Source organism: Physcomitrium patens, chromosome 11 (genome assembly GCF_059467195.1).
Source record: "Physcomitrium patens ecotype Gransden chromosome 11, ASM5946719v1, whole genome shotgun sequence".
Lineage (NCBI taxonomy): Eukaryota > Viridiplantae > Streptophyta > Bryopsida > Funariales > Funariaceae > Physcomitrium > Physcomitrium patens.
This window is the reverse complement of record NC_143420.1, coordinates 6,853,964-6,871,172: the sequence shown is the minus strand read 5'-3', so window position 1 is coordinate 6,871,172 and position 17,209 is coordinate 6,853,964. Positions and strand designations below refer to the sequence as shown.

The 17,209-nt window shown below is 39.7% G+C and overlaps 2 protein-coding genes and 1 long non-coding RNA gene across 6 annotated transcripts; 2 read left to right on the top strand and 1 right to left on the bottom strand.

The window, feature by feature from the left end:
- The first annotated feature begins 222 nt into the window (after positions 1-222).
- On the top strand, positions 223-2,220 carry LOC112288742 (uncharacterized). The gene is made up of 4 exons (XM_024533269.3): positions 223-550; positions 870-983; positions 1,195-1,259; positions 1,556-2,220. The coding sequence occupies exons 1-4, from the start codon at positions 422-424 to the stop codon at positions 1,713-1,715; spliced, it is 468 nt and encodes a 155-aa protein (XP_024389037.1). The 5' UTR covers positions 223-421; the 3' UTR covers positions 1,716-2,220.
- Positions 2,221-6,704: 4,484 nt separating this feature from the next.
- LOC112288941 (uncharacterized) lies at positions 6,705-11,869 on the bottom strand. 4 transcript variants are annotated; one of them, XM_073537395.1, is made up of 3 exons: positions 11,294-11,869; positions 8,577-10,840; positions 6,705-8,090 (listed from the first exon to the last, which is right to left on the bottom strand). In XM_073537395.1, exons 2-3 carry the CDS (start codon positions 8,950-8,952, stop codon positions 7,633-7,635), a joined length of 834 nt encoding a protein of 277 aa, XP_073393496.1. In that variant the 5' UTR covers positions 8,953-10,840; positions 11,294-11,869; the 3' UTR covers positions 6,705-7,632. The 4 variants fall into 4 exon arrangements, with proteins under 4 accessions (XP_073393496.1, XP_024389474.1, XP_073393497.1 ...); XM_024533706.2 differs by having other exon boundaries at positions 8,577-10,777; XM_073537396.1 differs by having other exon boundaries at positions 8,577-10,567.
- A 287-nt stretch (positions 11,870-12,156) lies between these two features.
- Positions 12,157-16,920, top strand: LOC141045962 (uncharacterized). Its single transcript, XR_012218591.2, has 3 exons — positions 12,157-12,450; positions 12,573-12,628; positions 13,049-16,920. It is a non-coding gene; the product is annotated as an uncharacterized LOC141045962 (long non-coding RNA).
- Positions 16,921-17,209: the final 289 nt, after the last annotated feature.

Here is a 17,209-nt window from a genome sequence, read left to right as displayed (position 1 = left end):
TCAAATTTGGTGTTTGAAACTTAAACTGGCATTTTATCTCAGTCATCTATTCCGCATAGAATCATGAAATCCTTGTTTTCAATAAATAGCTCATAAAATTTGTGACATGAAAGTAAAGTTTAAAATTTTGATTCTATTATGAAGATAGATGCTTTCAACCTGCTCAAAGAGGGTCTACTTAATTTCTAAACAGCTGAGCAAAGTTATAAGAAGGAATTGATGCACGAAACGTGCGGACAGGGTACCTCTATTAGAGAGAAGTTGCAACAACCTAATAAACCAATGACCTAAATTTAGATTCTGACGGTTCCCAAACGAGGATGTCCCCACAAGGGCAAGTCACCAAACAGCTCGTCTGGAGTGTGGTGCTTCGTTTGATGCGGAGCGACGTGAGAATGTGTAGCTTTCAGTTGCAATAGAGATGCTCAAGGCTTTAGCTGTGGCAGGCGGGCCTCTTGTACGAGGTCTCGCTTCCTCTTCCTCTTCCTCCCCCATCTGTGCCACCAAAATTGTTTTGCGAGCTATCCCTCCCTCTACCCCCAATTTGAAGGTACGCTGTTTGCAATCCCCGTTAGTAAATGTCTTGTCTCATCATGCACTTGCCATCCTTTCGTTTCGCATTCTATAAGCTTTCTTCTCGTGCAGCGTTTTTGTGAGGAGCTCGTTTCATAGATTCGCTTGTGACATACAGTTTCGATTACCGTGGACACGTGACTACCTTCCAGGTTTAGGGTTCATGGGTTTGAAGAGTTAGTTTCGCTAATCGGTTGTGTTGGTGACATTGTTACCTTCATCTAGGCTTGCATCAAGTTGTGCCATTTTTCCTGTAACTGCAATGAGAGAATGTTTTGACTTCTTCATATTTGCAGGCTTTGGAAGTGGAGTTTAACAACGGAGACAGATACATCTACTCTGCAGAATTTCTTCGCGTCAAAAGTCCTGCAGCTGACAGCCAGCGTCGATCAGCGAGAGGAACAATTAGGGTATTTTCTCATTTTTGTATCTGATGTTGCGGGCGTTTTCATTAGTACTATGGAAAAATAATTTAGGCTCCTAACCTTCTACTCGCATTTTTGAATTTGAGCTCCAAGCCTTGCTCTGCCGATGGATGTCGCCGCAATTTTTTCCTTTAAACCTCTGTCTGGATCTACATTGCGAGCAATGTTCCAACCGAGTGGAAATGACAATGTGCAGGCAGTTGCAGGAAGGAGACATATCGCCATCATATCAGTTGAACCCACTGGAAATTATGCAATCAGGTAAACTCCATTAAAATTACAATCTGATTGTCCAGGAGTACTGCAGAATTCACCCACTAAACTTCAGCTTTTTTCTTCTATGTTAAGCAATGAATCTGCTCTTGCATCAAGTGGCAGGCTCAAGTTCTCCCAACTGAAACCCTGGAGACATCTTGTAGATGTTATGGTGCACAGTTGTTGAGAAGTACTTGCACCATGCACATCATAATGTTATTCTGTTTCTCAGCACTTTTTTGAACACAGACCCCTCCTGTGATCAGAAGCATCTAAAACATATCATTGATGCCTTATCACAGAATATCGTTTGATGACTTGCATGACACTGGGATCTACACTTGGAGCTATCTTCATTCTCTAGGTAAAAACAAGTTTCAGTTGATGCGTGAGTATCTTAAGACCTTGAAGGAGCAATCTCTCAGCCGTGACCTTGCGACAAAAACGAAGAACAGAACGTGAATTTGGTTCCAAATCCTGAGGTGGGCTGAAATTACTCTGGCTGTCTGGAACACAGAAGTGTTGGCTTCCAAGGCAGTGAGGCCCCAGCTGCTCAACTTCTCTCGACAGTAACCTCTGCAATCTTTTCTAGTGATGAGATTCCAAAATGATCAGTTTTTTGTGACCGCTCAGGCAAAGCTTTGAAGTTCAATGAGCACCAATTTTTGGGTTCACGACAGCTTCACAGCACCTGCTAAATAACTGATCAGTTGGGATTCACAAGCTGTATTTTCAAGTAAATTTTTCCATTTAGAAACTGAAGTTGTAGCTTGTTGTTCGTATTTAACGGTGTCTCGACGAATGTGAATGATATTAGACGTATTCCGTATCGGCAGTGGAATAGCACAACCCCCATATGGTAGTTGAAATTACATATATACGAAAATCAGTGAGGAACTTATGAGGTAGCTGGAATGAAATTACTCTGACCAACTGAGCTATTCCAGCTACCTTTTTCTTCGTCCCAGATGTCGTTTAATGTGTGGACTACCTTGTGTGACCAGTTGATCAGTCTATCATCTTTGTCTGATCCCCATGTTCTTCCTTCGACATCTACTAAACGTGGATTTCCGTAGAGCGGCTCTCGTAGTATTTCGTCTCGGTGTTGTGGGGCAAGGGGAGTAAGACTGCTCATTATGCTTTGCCAGGCTGTGAATGTGCTTTTCCAGAGCTGCGAGCCTGTTGTAATGACTGGTTTATTGTCCATGATCCAGTGGGCGCTAGGATGCCAGGTGCCATAATGCTTGGCTCGTGTTGTTTCCAATCTGTGTCTTAAGAGGATTTTCCAAGGTTCTAGGCCTGGTGTGAGGCCTCTGACGATTAGTTTGGCGAGGAGGCTTTTGTTTGGGTTGCTGGATCGAAGATTTTTAGTCCCCCGTGGTTTATTGGCTGTGTAATGGTGTCCCATTTGACCTTTGCTCTGGCCACTCCACTTGTGATGCCTCCCCACAAATAGTTGCGGATTAATGCCCTGATTTGCGCAAAGATCCTGTCTCCAAAATTTGCACATGAAACCAGGTACCATATCGATGCTAGAATGACTTGGTTGATAACTAGTAGTCTACCAGCAAGTGATAGTTTTTTGGGGCCCAGGTGCTTCGTGATTTGTTGGAGGATTTTATTGTTCCTGTTCTCATCCTGCATCTTGTATCCGATAGGAAATCCCAGGTACTTAACAGTTTGGCCTTGTGTTGTCCAGATAAGATTGAGATCGTTGCCCCATTGCCATTGTCGTGCATGTGGGGCTGCCCACATGGCACTTGTTTGTGCCAGTTGACCTTGGCTCCCGATGCTTCACAATATCTATTGAGTGTGGTCATTGTTCTCGTGAGGTTCTCCGGGTTGCCTTTTAGGTACAAAGCGGTATCATCGGCGAACATTTGATTGTTAAACTTTGTGTTGTCAGGTAATGTAAGTCCCAGTATGTTCCTTTGTGGATCCTCGAGCATGTATCCCAGTATATCTGCTGCGAAGAGAAACAGGTAGGGTGCCAAGGGGCATCCCTGGCGGACAGTTTGTTCTAAGAGAAAGATAGGACCCTGTTGGCCGTTAATGTTGATGGTGGCAGCGGCTTCTCGATTGAGAGTCATTATAGTGTTGATCCATTTGTTGAAGAAGCCGAGTCTAGCTAAAGCTGCTTCTAAGAACCCCCAGCTGATACGATCATACGCTTTTTCGAAATCCAGCAGCATTAGTACAAGGTCCTGATGGCTCTCCTCTGCCCACTCCATTACTTCCACTGCTAGGAACACATTGTCAAAAATGCAACGCCCGGCTACAAAGCCGGTTTGGGATCTGCGGATCCAGCGTGGTAGGTTTGAAAGGAGTCGGTTTGCTAATGTTTTGGCCAGGATTTTGTAAACCGTGCCCAAAAGGGAGATCGGTCTGTAGTTGTTGATGAGGGATCTGTCGCCTTGCTTTGGGATCAGGATTATTTGGCTAGTGTCGAGTTCTCGTGGGAGTTTGCCGGATACAGTAGCTGCGAAGTAGACGAGAGTTGGAGACAGATGCAATGCGGAATTCTTTGAACACTTCAAAGCAAAAAGTAAGAAAACCAGAATCCGCGAGTTCAACGATCAAGGGAAAATACTCACCCACCAAGGGGACATGGCGCAATACGCACAGCGTTATTACCAACGCTTAAACAGTCGAGATGACTCGGTGGACAACAATGTATTGGCCCGCGAGGAATGCCTGGCAGCAACTTGATTGCTGAGACGAGAATGTCGGATTGTTTGCAGTTTGCTTTGTGTGGCATTGAGGGCCTCTCTAGCAGACGAGTCGTTCCAATTATTCTGGAGGTGTAGTTCTGCCGCTAGGATCTCCGCTGTTTGTTGCTGGTACATTTCTCGCCAGGCTTCCCTTTGTTTTGCGGCTTCTTGGGCGTTACTTTTTTGAACCGCTGTGAGTGCTGCAACAGTTTTGCACGTCCAGTTTTTGTCTTGGTTGTTTTGGATGGCGGTTTTCCATGCCAGGGTGAGTTTCGCTCTCCCTTGATCGGTGCGTAGCTGACTCTTGTCGAAGTGGGGTGGTCTGTGCAGTGTGGGACCTCTTGGTTTGATTTTTATAAATATGGGAGAGTGGTCTGATATTGAGTTGAGGGTTGGCCAGATCCCAACCATACCCCCGCGTGATTGTAGTTCTGGTGAGATGTATGATCAAAACCTCCGGGAGAAACTTATGTGAGCATGGAGTAAGAAAACCAGAATCCGGGAGGGGGTAGTTGGCTATTTTCTGCCATAGGTTTGCTCTCGGTCCAGTGTAGCTGTGGCCATAGATGTTGAGGATACCGATTTTCTCGGTTGTAGGGTTTAGATAAGTGAGAAATTGGGCTCGTCCTCTCACTATGACTCCATGCTCACATAAGTTTGTAATTTTTTGAGAGAGGATCATCGCAGTTACTCCTGCGTAGCTATCCTCGTAAGCTGAGTATGTGCTTTCGTTCCATAATACTGTGCCTTTGCGAAAGTCCAATTGTCTGTTTTATCTGAGCTATCATCTATTGGTACAGTTTTCTGTAGGAGAACTATGTCGGGTTGAGGTTGAGTATTTCTAAATAGGTCTCTAATTTCACGGCGCTTGCAAGTGCCTTCCAGACCTCTACCGAGGCACTGAATGTTATAGGAGGCTATTGTGAGTGGTTCAGACCTCGGTCTGTATCAGTGTATCCTGAGTGGCTCCGAGTAAAGATTCAAACATCGTAGTCGGGCCTGGTTTGTTCGACCCCTCCAAGCGAGTATAGTAATTTTGCACTTCTGGCTTCGACAAGGTGTAATAAAATCTTGTGCTGAATCCATTTGATAAGTTTTTGTTTGTTTCTAGAGTTTTTTTAAAGTACTTTTCATTATTAATAGTAACTTGTTAGAACTTGATTGAATCATCATGGTTATAATATACTCTAATTTGAGAGCATTTGTTTTCACATAGTTCTACCACCTTTAGAAAAAAAATATTTATAAACTATGTCCCATCAATTCAATTGTTGCTTTGATATGCAAATATTATATCAAATTTTGTAAGAAGAGATTATGGAATATCTTAATAAGTCATAATATACATGAATTAATTTAATTGGCTTCTTTAATGTACACATTTATAAGCCAAATAGATTATTGTTGATTCCGTACATGAGTTATTTGAAACAAGTTCAAAAGCTACATTGATTTGAAAATGTTAATAGATTAATGAATCATATACATTATAATTTTGGAATTTTTTTGTCATTGTAGAAGAGGAGAATTATAAAATTCAATAGCTGGTACATAGCTGGTAAAAGGGATGTTACTTCTATCGACTTTTTCAAATTTCTATTAAAATATTTCATAAACTACAAGGCCATTTAGGAATTATTGGAATCTTTATATTTATAAACTTTGATATCATTAGAATTATACAAAATGTACTTACTTGTATACATATAAACTTTATGTTGAGGAGTTTATCTATATTTATGTCTTTTATAATAAAAAAGCGATCATAAATTTACAATAAAATTAGAATATGATTATTATGTAAATAAAATCATGTAATCTAAAGATCTTAAACCTATGATAAATTATACAAATAGGTTATAATAAACCATTTAGTAGTTGTAAAAATCAACTAATTATTAGACACAAAATCTATTTACACATGGCATATAAAGGTTTAATATCAAATAACTACTATTCAATGTTCGCAGTACTATTAGAAATATTGATATACTTGATATTAAAAAACAAAAAATCGAATTCTTTGTAGCATTTATAAAAAAATCATTATAAGTATAAAAATGGTATGATAGCAAAGCTAAAATTTAGAACATAATGCAAGCAACAAAATAAAGATTTTATAGTTGATATGTGATTAAATATATATATATATATATGTATTAATAAAAAAAATTTAGTCATTACTTAAGAACTTGAAAATTTTAAGGATATTTGTATATTTAGCTAAGACCTTAAAATGAGTCTTCTTCTTTAAAATGCTTGAATGTTTAAATTCAATAAACATCTTAATTAAAGATGAACAAGGCAAGTTTCATGAGAGTATTGAATAAGTTTGTTTTAATCAATTTATAATAAATAAATAAATAACACAATTATTATTATTTTTATCGTCAATAATCTCAACCAAAACTAAGGTAACTTTTCCATACACTTGATGAAGATAAGGGAACTAATACTTCACATTGACAAGTACTTGTATTCTTAAAAACTGAACAAATGAACAAAAATCCAAAATGCGGTTACACTTTCCAGTAGTGAAAAAATCTATTCATACAAAGCAAACGAAGAAATAAATAAATAAATAAACACCTGTAATGTTAAAAAAAGTTAAGAAGCAAAAAACAAAAGAGAACATACCAAGAATAAATGCTACTTGTCCAAATGCAACACAGAGAATAATTTAGGACTTCTGAATCCAAACTTTCGTAACGAACCAAACAGACATGACACCCAAAATATAGAACCTGCAATGAAATGTCCATTTTCTTAATGGAAATTGTAAATCAATTTTCACACAAGGCAACCTTCACACATCAACACCGACTACCGACATGTCCAAAAACGCCAGAGTCCACAACCAGAGTCAGTCAATTCTTGACACTGAGCAGTTCCATGACAACGAATTCGATGCAAACTGAGAATCCACCGAAGTAAACTGATGCTCAAATCATGAGGATGCACCCATCTCAATCCAACCGAGCTACACACAGATTCAGCACACAAGCGTGAACGATTTAGAACACGAGCAAGCTGTGCAAAGGTGTGGTTTTTCTAGTGCGCATTTTTGTGCTACCGACATGGTTGTTGTGCGAGGAGCCATCGCTCGGATCCACGCCACAAGTTCACGATGAGAGTGAGCGAGTGAGCCAGTGAGTGAGTGAGATCCCCGCCCTCATATGCCTTCAACTCGTTTTGTCCAGCTTCTTCCCAATGCGTATAAACTGGCGGCAGAAATGCATCACCCCTTCGCGCTTGGAGTTGGTGCAGTCGGATCTGGTGCTTGCATTGCGGGTCAAGTCACCGACACCGTGCTGGCGGCAGGAATAGTCTTGCACAATGGGTGGTGAGGCTCGCCCACAGGAAACACAGTCCAGGATTGCTTGCATCACCCCATACTTCTCACTGCATGCTCTTGCTATGGCTGTTGTAGTACCCCCATGGAGCCTGTGCTCTCGCATAGATGCTGCTTTCTTCATCACAGGGTGGATGCGGTGGTGATCACCGTCGTTGAATCCTGTTTCGCCGCCGGAGCTTGTCAGTAGGTCTGATGACCTCAGGCGGTTGTATCTCATGGATTGGGAACCAGTCAGTGGATGTCGTCGTCTCCCCGTGGGAGAATCTGATGTTGTTGGGGTGGTGGTGGTGGTTGTTGTTGTTGGCGCTGCGGCTCACCAGTTGAACTCGCTGGGATCCTCCCATGGGTTGTGTTTTCGTGATTGCAAGGGGCGTATGACGGATGTTAGCCATCCCTGCGTCTCTTGCAAGAAGGTGTTTCGTTGAACTGACGGAGGGGTGAGGTGCAGATGGTCGTTACCGTTGTCTGGAAAAGCGTGGACTGTCGGACGAGATGTTGGAGATGCGTGACCCGTGAGCGCGTTTAGCCACTCTTGACTGGGAGCGTTTCGCAGCGAAGGTTTTCTCTCGATGGACGCTGAATGTGAAGGTGCAGTGGTTGAACCTGTCTGCGGCTTCTCCTCCTGCGACAGTCTACTCGATGGAGATGGGGAGAGAGGATCACGGAAGGAGTCCATACCCTGTTCAGCCTCGTCCCACTGATCGTTTGTGCTCACTGAGCCCCACCGCGCACACAAGGACGCCGTTTCCGCTGACCCCCATCGCCCACTTCCTGCAGATTTTTTTTAACTTTAAACTTCAGCATTGGTAGGACCAACCATGTCAATTGCTCGAATAAGAAAATTTTATTCTCTCTAGATTGCAACTACTAGCTTCCCCCAACCTTAGCAGTCTATCTGGTGAATGAGACACTGGAACGTTCAAGCATCTTGGGGTAAGAAGTTCTCCAGTGCCCGTGAAACTAAAGAAATCCCTTGAGAAAACCCAGGAAAACGGCGCAGTTCTCTATTGTCTTGGAAGCCTAACAATCTCAGAGCAATGAGTTCTTTACACAAGATGTTACATAAGCCACTGGTAACAAACTTGAATGGTATCCTTAAAAGCGGAAGACGAGGCAGACTCAAAACTATGACCTTTCCCCTGCTTGATACTGCAAAACTTGTGATAATGGCTAGCAGTCAAGACATTCGAGGGCTGTACCCAACACGACCACGAAATTTGGTGATGAGGAGTGAAGCGAGAGGGAAAATCATCTCACCTTCAGGATCCTGGGAATCACACTCGCCGTCCTGTGCATCGTTGGGCCACCTCTCAGTCGAAGATCGTGACCGGATATCGTCATTAGCAGTCCCAACTTCACGCTGCTCGCTAAATCTCCGCGACCCGTAATCTTGAGGCGCGGCCAGCATTTTGAAAGCTTCGGTCAAATCGCTGGGGAAAGGCGGGCCAGTTGCGGATGAGCCCACAGGCTGCGTGGGCCGCACATCGGGCGAGGAGTCTCGTTGAGGCAAGGCAGATCTCTCTGATAGCCTCCATGGAGACTGCGCAATGTCACAGTCGACAGAGTAATCCTCCGGACTCCCACTGTACAACACATTGTCACATTCCGCACAATTCCTGCCGAAGCCTCGCATACCTCTTCATGTTTTTCAAAGCGTAGTCTTCACGCCCTCTTTGTGAGAGCTCCTTCGAATCCTCACCCCGAGGTTCATGGGTCAACCTCACGTGCCATTCCAATATTTCAGTGCTACAAAAACGCCAGTCAGAGCCATACCGCTAAGGAAATCACCACTGAAGGATGAGCAAGACCAAAACCACCAAACTCTGATCATATCAAACCCGAGGCTCCGGTTACAACGTGGCCACTGAAAACGGGTTTGAAGTGGATCCTCTCATCGCCGGGATTGAGAATCTCGCTCAATCGGCATTCCACTAGCAGACTGTGTGCGTAATCGACCCGAACCCAAGGTCAAATGCGAAGCGGAGACATTTCCATGCCGCAGACGATGCACTAACTCCGCAGGCTTTCACAACGCACTCGCAACAGAAATTGGGCATCAACAAGGCTGTTTGGCAACCACCAACCCCTTGGCTTGATAGAAGTCATGGAGTGACACATTCATGACAGTCCCGTGTCTTAGGTCGTTCCAAATCGATTACATCCCAAGCACGCGCCAGCACGCATGAAGAAAACCCACAACAGAACGCAGGACGAAGAAGAGTGCGTGATCCAACTCAAGTGCATCACCCCCACACGAGGCTAGAGATCGTCCCGGTTCATGCTCCTCATCAATCGACAACAACAACAGCTTTCAAGCGGCGCATTCAAGATAGCGGAGGCAAGCAAAAACCCAATTTTAATTCCTACAAATCCTCTAAATATTAATTAAATAAATAAATTCAAATTCAATCGTATAGAGTAAATAAAATTCTGTGTTGCAGATTAAATTTGTTTGTATACAAGCATAGGTAAATAAAAATACACAAACGTAATTGTATATTCTTCATTCTATGGAAAAAGAACACCATACAACCATAACATTTGTTCAGATATATTACCCACACAAAAGAAACCAAAATAAAAACAAAACAAAACAAAACAAAAATCTTGTAAATAAATATTTTTCTCTAACTTCACAGTCTGGACACTTATTTTACTTCATTTTACAATCTAAACAACACAGAAATAAATAAAAGATTAATCAAACAAATGCAAGTGAATACATGCTGAATTGGACAAGATGACACCAGAGCATGGAATCGAGCTCGCCCCATGGAATTCGAGAAGCATCAGAAACCCTAACCCTAAAACTGGTCTCCTCTGTCTGTGCGAAGGCCGTGGTTGAACTAGTGCTTCCATGGCGATCGGTCTGGATGCTTGACGCCGAATCCTGTGCATTTGGCTCTGTTGCCGGCGTCTTGATGCTCTTGGAGCCAGATCAATGCTGGGTTTGTCTTTCTGAGTGACGCTGTGCTGCTTTCTGCGTGTTCTTCTTCACTCTCTGCCTCTTCGTCCAATTCTGAATCGCTGTCTATGGCTGCTGCCATCCACTGCTTCTGAACCTTCTCAACGAACTCCCTCAGTGCTCGGCCTCCTTCCCTTGTCGAACGCCGCCTGCGAGGCCACTTCTGCTTCGCCAATTTCCGTGACGCTCTCCTCTTTCCCTTCTTTCTCTCTTTCTCTCTGTGCGTTGTTGGAAGTTTGCAACCCCACGTTGAGATGTCCGTTTTGGTAGCGCGCGATCTTTCCTTGTAGTTGTGTAGTCATCAGGGAGTTTGCCACAGGATCAAATACGGGGTGCAATGCAGAAAGTATCCAAAAAAGTTTTGGTCAAATCAGAATTAGGACGTCGTGAAAAGATGGGTAAGAATCAGAGTTAAACATGAAGGTTATCTTGGGTCCAGCCTGTCATGCACATGTCCGAGCCTCTCCCGCCCACTCGTGTTGACTGTGAATGTCTACAATTAGGATTTCATACATCTGTGAATTTAGGTTTGTCGGCCATGGTGTTGATGCTGTATCTAAATTTTTTAAGCAATATTAGGGTCTGCTAAAGCGGTTACTTAATTTGCATGCCACAGACGCACCAGCTCTGGATACATGTTTCCACTTTTGAACCTTCGCTCATGGATAGTTTTGATGACTCATCCTCACTAAGATTACTCAATTTTCACTTCTTTGATGCACATGACACAAGAACGGAAAATAACTAGAAAACTTTTAGATACCAATCATGAATGTGGAACTAGAATTATGGTATAGAGAAATCTTTGGAGATACAAAGTGGAAGAGAAAAACTAAATCAAAGATTCCTGACTTCACTAGTCGCACCGACAGGCCAAATCACGACCTAATCTGGAAGAATGGTGAGAACCCAAGCACAAAATACTGCTCAATATTCCCAAGTATACTGGTGCAACTTATCTTTGCTCAGAATACTTTGCAATTGTACCGCCTCACAGTGCTCTAAGTACCTCAAAGGAGCGATTGCGTCTGCTTTGTGCCTTGCACCGCACTGATGACACCCATGCTTGCGCAGAAAAGTTCGTTGTGTGATTCCTGACGAAACAAATCACTCCTAAACCCAGCTCTAAGAAATTGCAAACCTAATGGGAAAGAGAAGTGAATACAGAGAGAAAGAACAAGGGGTGGCGACCCTGGGTAGTCACGGAGTTTCACATGAAGCGACACGAAGTTCAGCTGGCTGATTTTCACGTGTCCGTCCCAAACTTCTTCAATTCCTGATTCTCAAATGCATTCGACTCGAACTCATGCTATGACTAAACCCCTTCATGTTCCTCCGGATTTCCTGACACTGATCACGAACTGGGTTTGTGTTCGTTGGAGCCACATTACACTGCATGTTATGTAACATCCACCATCGCTTCACGAACGCCTGGTGAAGTTGACATGTTTTCAACATGTGTACATTTAAATAGCCAGAAAGAAGGATTGAAAAAAATAAAGCTACAAGTGCAATGCTAGAGTTTGAAACTGCGTAGTAATGACAAGGATTTCACTAAACTTTTGCCAAAAACTGATATTTTTATTCGGAGTAACTGGTAGAATGAGGAATTCCTCATTGTTGAGATTATTCGAGAAGTCGTGATAAGTCCGGACGGCTCTTTCAGCCGACATGCTGTTCACAAGTTTTTCTTCCTCAGAAGTATTGTATGTATCGGATACGTTCTACATTGACATTACTACCTCTAAAAACCTAGACTGATCTTGAGTTTTGTAACACTTTTTTGCAAACCCTCTCGAGAGATTCCAAAGCGTAAAAGAATCGTTGTCCTCAAGGAATGCAACAGCACAGTCGGCGGAAAAAGCTACAGGTTTATTACAGAAAGTCTTACTTTATTCCTTAAAAAATGGTTTTTGCTAACTACTTGTGATTTTTACTTGCAATATATTTCTCTTCTAAATCATAACCAACTAATGATTCTCCTTGAATATAGGGGAATGTTAAAGCGACCCAAACTTTTATTAAATCAATCCACATCATTGCACCCCTTCTATTCCCATTCCCGTTCCCAGCAGTTCCCTTGTTCCTAGTCATAGCCTTATTTTTGACCCTCCCAACTTCAGACCCTGTCAGCCTCCATTCTTGTTTCATCTACATCATTGCATGGTACACACTCGGCTCAACAAAGCTGCAAAATTGGGTCTTGCAATTGTATTAGAGGATACAGATTGTGAACAAAAATTCATCATTCGCAATAAAAGGTTGATAAAAATATAAATTGAATGTAGGAATGGAGAAAAAAAACCATTGTTATCGAGATCTGTCCATCTGCACCTATAACAAGGTATTAATAAGATAATTGTATAGATAGTTAGAACTGTGGAAGTTTCTAGAATTTGGATCCTTTCTCTTAATAAAGTTTGGTTTTGCATCTTTGTGCTGAGTTCAATTTTGTTCTATTTTTATTTGCTCAGTTTTGTCTTTCATGTTTTATTTTGTTCAGTTCTATTCTCTTTTGGTTTGCTTAGTTTTGTCTTTCATATTCTATTCCGTTCAATTTTGTTCAATTTTTGTTTACTGAGTTTTGTCTTTTATGTTTTATTTCGTTCAGTTCCGTTTAGTTTGATTCTGATTTAGTTTGTCATATTTTGTGATGAGGCTCTGATTGATATCTAGACAACATGATAATGTCAAAAGATATCCCTCTAACGATCATGCATGATTAATTTTCCAACTTAATTTTATACTAATAAGAGAGTTGTAGAACCCAATGAGGTTGAAACAAAAATCTTCATCAAGAAGAAGAAATTGGGAGATCTACTAACTAAACAATAGCTAAAGCTAAGATCTTATTATCTAAGCAATTACTATACAATTTATATTTAAGAAATTTAGATTTTTCTTGTAAGTCCTAACCCTAATCAGTGAGATTTGATAAGCTATAACTTCTAATTTAATCATCTTCTTAATGTAAAATTTTACATGCAATTGTCAATAATACAAGTCTTCTATGCGTTTAAGAAATTTCAGCCCAATCCAGTTTATAGATTGTGAGAAAACCTCCAAAAACTGCACTAATGTTACTTAGCTACCAACTTAAAAGGTGATGCAAAAGTTCCAATAATGATTTATCCCTCTTCAATTATTAATTTTAATTCAAAATTGGTGTGTAGCTTGATCTTCAAGTCTTCCAATACTAGGCCAAAATTTACCTTGATCCAACTAATAGATCTCTAGATATCATCAAAATCCTATCCAATTCCAAACTACCAACTTTCGGTATATTCTTGTACCAAAACCTAGATATCTCCTTATTGCAATGTTGGATTATCACAAAATTCTACAAACATATAGAACACCAAAGTAACCAAGCACTACAAAAATTTGAACTATAAATGTGACACTAATTTTATGAACTAGCCCAAAGTGCTAGCTCTAATTTCATTCTGTAAATCCCAAGTTGCTAATACAAACCTTAACTTCCAACAACAATTACAAAGTCTCTACAAATCTTATCAACTCCAACCTTACATTTTTGAAACAAGCTTCAACCTAGCACTCAAACACTAATCTTTGATCTTTGAATAATATCATATTTTGTCCTAGGCTATTGTTTTAGTGGCCAGAGATCTGATTTTGATCTTATCTCACAAATGGTCAACCCTCGGGTATCAATCTAATCTATCATAAGGATTTTTTAGCCTAATTCTACCATCAACTTAATCCTAGTTTCAATTATACTAATTATTTATGTCTTCTAACCTCATTTTAATTTATGGTCTTTCTAAGGTAGTAAAAAGGTCTCTACAGCCTAGAAGGTAAAATTACTAACTAACCTTCAACCTATTAACTATTAAGATAAGAAAATAATCTAAGAGGCTTTTATAAAAGCCATATTTAGATGCTTCAAATTATTATTGAACCAAGATAATTAAGTATTAATTAGAAATTTAATTTTGATTAAACTTTCATTATATAGTCTTATTATATTACGATAATATGTAGAGATAGGTAATTGGAGCCGTTTTTAGAAAGTTTTTAGAATTGAGGCCAAGTTGGTGGTTTATGTAGGATCTATCATAGAATATTAAAAAAAAACTTAAGATGGTTATTTAAATAAGATCTACCTCTAAAATCTTCTAGGAAGGTGGTTATTTTAGTAGGTCCTATCTTTAGAGACATTCTAAAAGGTTTCAAGATGGTGAAACAAAGTATAAATATGACTGACTCAGGCCATTTGAAGCATTTGATTATGTATGGTTTGATTCTTTTTTCTTAGTAAAATTTGGATTACATTTTCTATTCTGTTCTATTCTATTTTCTTTTGCTCTACTTTGACTTTTATGTATTATTCTGTTTAGTTGTATTCAATTTTGTTTTGATCCGTTTTGTCTTATTTTGTGATAGAAATTATATTGCTATAGACTAAAAGGATTATAGATCTTAGAAAGAATTTAGTTTTGTTTCATGGATATTAGAGCGAGTATTAATCTATTCTTTGGTAGTGTGTTAATAACCACCATCTATTTAAAGATCATTTCTTAAGATCAGACAAAGTACTATTTTGGTGCTACCACAAGTTATTTTTAAGAAGTCAATTGGAAGTAAAGAAGGCATTATAGTAGTGCAGTTTGGCAAAAAAATTATACCATAGGAGATATAGTAGAGCCATTCTAAATAGAAGCCTAGGTGCAACACCTCTTAGATCAGATAGCATCTCTGGAAGAATAAATGGGAGCTTCTTAGACAAAAGAGTTGACATCTACTAGGCTGAAATTAAGCAAGTCCAATATATATTTTAGAACTTCAAGACAAGAAGATGTATGCCAATGGCTCTTCAATATGCGACAATACTTCTAATTATCTAAGACAAATACCATTAAAAGAATTATATATGCAATCAACTATTTGAGAGATGTGGCAATCATTTGGTGGCAACATCAAGCTCAAAATTGTAGAATTTAAGGTGGATTTTATCATTCAGAGGAGTTTGAGACCAAATTTAGGAATCAATTTTGGTCCATAAATACAAAGAAATTAGCATGCAATGAATTAGCTAATCTTACACAATCTATGTCAATGCAAGTTTATGTCTCTTGATTCAAGTTCCTATGTTTTTAAATAGGCAATGTTTCAAAGATGAAGATGATGGATCAATTTGTATAAGGATTAAAACTTATGATTTAGCAAAAAATAGAATTGAGGGATCTACAAATATTTAAGGAGGTAATTAGGATTACAAAGAGGGACAATGCTACAGATTTCAAAAATCATAGAGTATGATTTATAGTACAAAATCCTATGCCACTATCTAATATTATAATACAACAATCAATGCTGATGCTTTGCAAGGACCATTAATAATATAGGGATGACAAATATTAGCGTAGAAAGAATTGTGTTATTACTGTTGAGAGCCAAATAATCAGATTAGAGATTTTTTGAAGCTGTCAAGGACAAGAACTCGATGAAAAAGTAATTCAGACAAGTGAGCCTTCACTCAGAAAAAAGGTAACAAAATATAAATAAACAAGTATGTGTATTGAAAGAGAAACTGGAATGGCTATTGCCAAAAGACAAGAAAACTAGAGACCCTTGAAACTAGACTCGAAGCAAAAAAAGAATTGACAAGAGTGAAGAAGGCTTCATTCTTGTCTCTATATATACTATCTAACTAGTGGCTACATGGCGATGTTCTATAGGACCTCCAATATGTGTTGACTTTGTAAGACACATGCCTTGACTTACAAGGCAAGTTTTTTTACGTGTGGGCCACATAGTTAACTTGGTCTTCAAGCTAACAACATGTGTGGTACATGGCTAACTTCTTGACCACGTTTCTAATCCAAAAAATCAATTAAAGACACCTATGAAGTCAAAGCAGCATCTATGAAGCTTCTAGGAAGCTACCATATCAAATACTATAGAATCAACTTACTTTTACCTATTTTTACTTACTTCTACATATTTATATATGTAATTATGAGTATGTATGTGACATTACTCCTCCTTCTAGGGACGAGTTTCATGAGGAGCGATCATCATATGATGAAGAAATCTATGATGCAACGAATTGTATTTGCCACATACTCTGATCTTTGTTCTCTTCGAAGATGTTTGATAGGGCCTCTCAACCATCGGTAGTGTCCCATACTAGGGCGAAAAAACCACCCAGTTATTTGATCATTGTTGAGGCCTTCATAACTTTCTTCAAATAGAACATTTAGAACACCATGAGGAGTTGTTCCTACCTCTAGCAAAATCACTTAACATCGGAAGTCTCTTTCCAAGTCATGATATCAAACGCGTTGTATCTCATCATCTATTCGAGGAAGAATATGTCATTCTTGAAGATCTTCATCTCCATTGCGTCGTCTTGAAGGTTGTAACAATCGTAATATCTTATCTAGCAAGTCAGCAAATGAAGACTCTTCAGTCGAATCCACTGGTTTTTGGTTCTCCATCTCCTGAGCATTTTAGCTACAAAGAAGCTACAAACAAGGATTGAAAGTAGAATATTATCTTGCCTAGATGTTGTTTCTTTTATAAAGAAGATTTTCATCTTGATTTTGATGGATGTCTTCAATGAAAAGCCTCTACCGCCTTTCCTGCATTTGCAAGATTCTTTACTGGCTCCCATGTGCGTTCACTAATATGATATCCATGTCAATGAATAAGATATTCCAATTTATTTCGACGCCACCTTGAATCTAAGACTTCTTCTACTTCAAACTCTTCATTATTGTCCACTTCTATAGAAGGAGGTGGAACTTGTCGTCTTCTTGGTATGTCCACTGTCTTGTACGATTCAAAAAGAGACATATGGAATACTGGATAGATTTTCATTGACTCCGATAGATGTAAACCATATGCAACTGGATTGATTTGTGTAAAAATAGAAAATTATCCTAGCCTTCGATAGTCC

What these genes read in the sequence shown, in the direction of transcription:
- LOC112288742 (XM_024533269.3), top strand. Translation starts at nt 422, where the DNA reads ATGCTCAAGGCTTTAGCTGTGGCAGGCGGGCCTCTTGTACGAGGTCTC. An exon ending in CAGCGAGAGGAACAATTAGG is followed by an intron (nt 984 to 1,194) that starts GTATTTTCTCAT and finishes GACAATGTGCAG; the next exon opens with GCAGTTGCAGGAAGGAGACA. An exon ending in ACTGGAAATTATGCAATCAG is followed by an intron (nt 1,260 to 1,555) that starts GTAAACTCCATT and finishes GCCTTATCACAG; the next exon opens with AATATCGTTTGATGACTTGC.
- LOC112288941 (XM_073537395.1), bottom strand. Translation starts at nt 8,952, where the DNA reads ATGCGAGGCTTCGGCAGGAATTGTGCGGAATGTGACAATGTGTTGTAC. An exon ending in TGATTCCCAGGATCCTGAAG is followed by an intron (nt 8,091 to 8,576) that starts GTGAGATGATTT and finishes AAAAATCTGCAG; the next exon opens with GAAGTGGGCGATGGGGGTCA.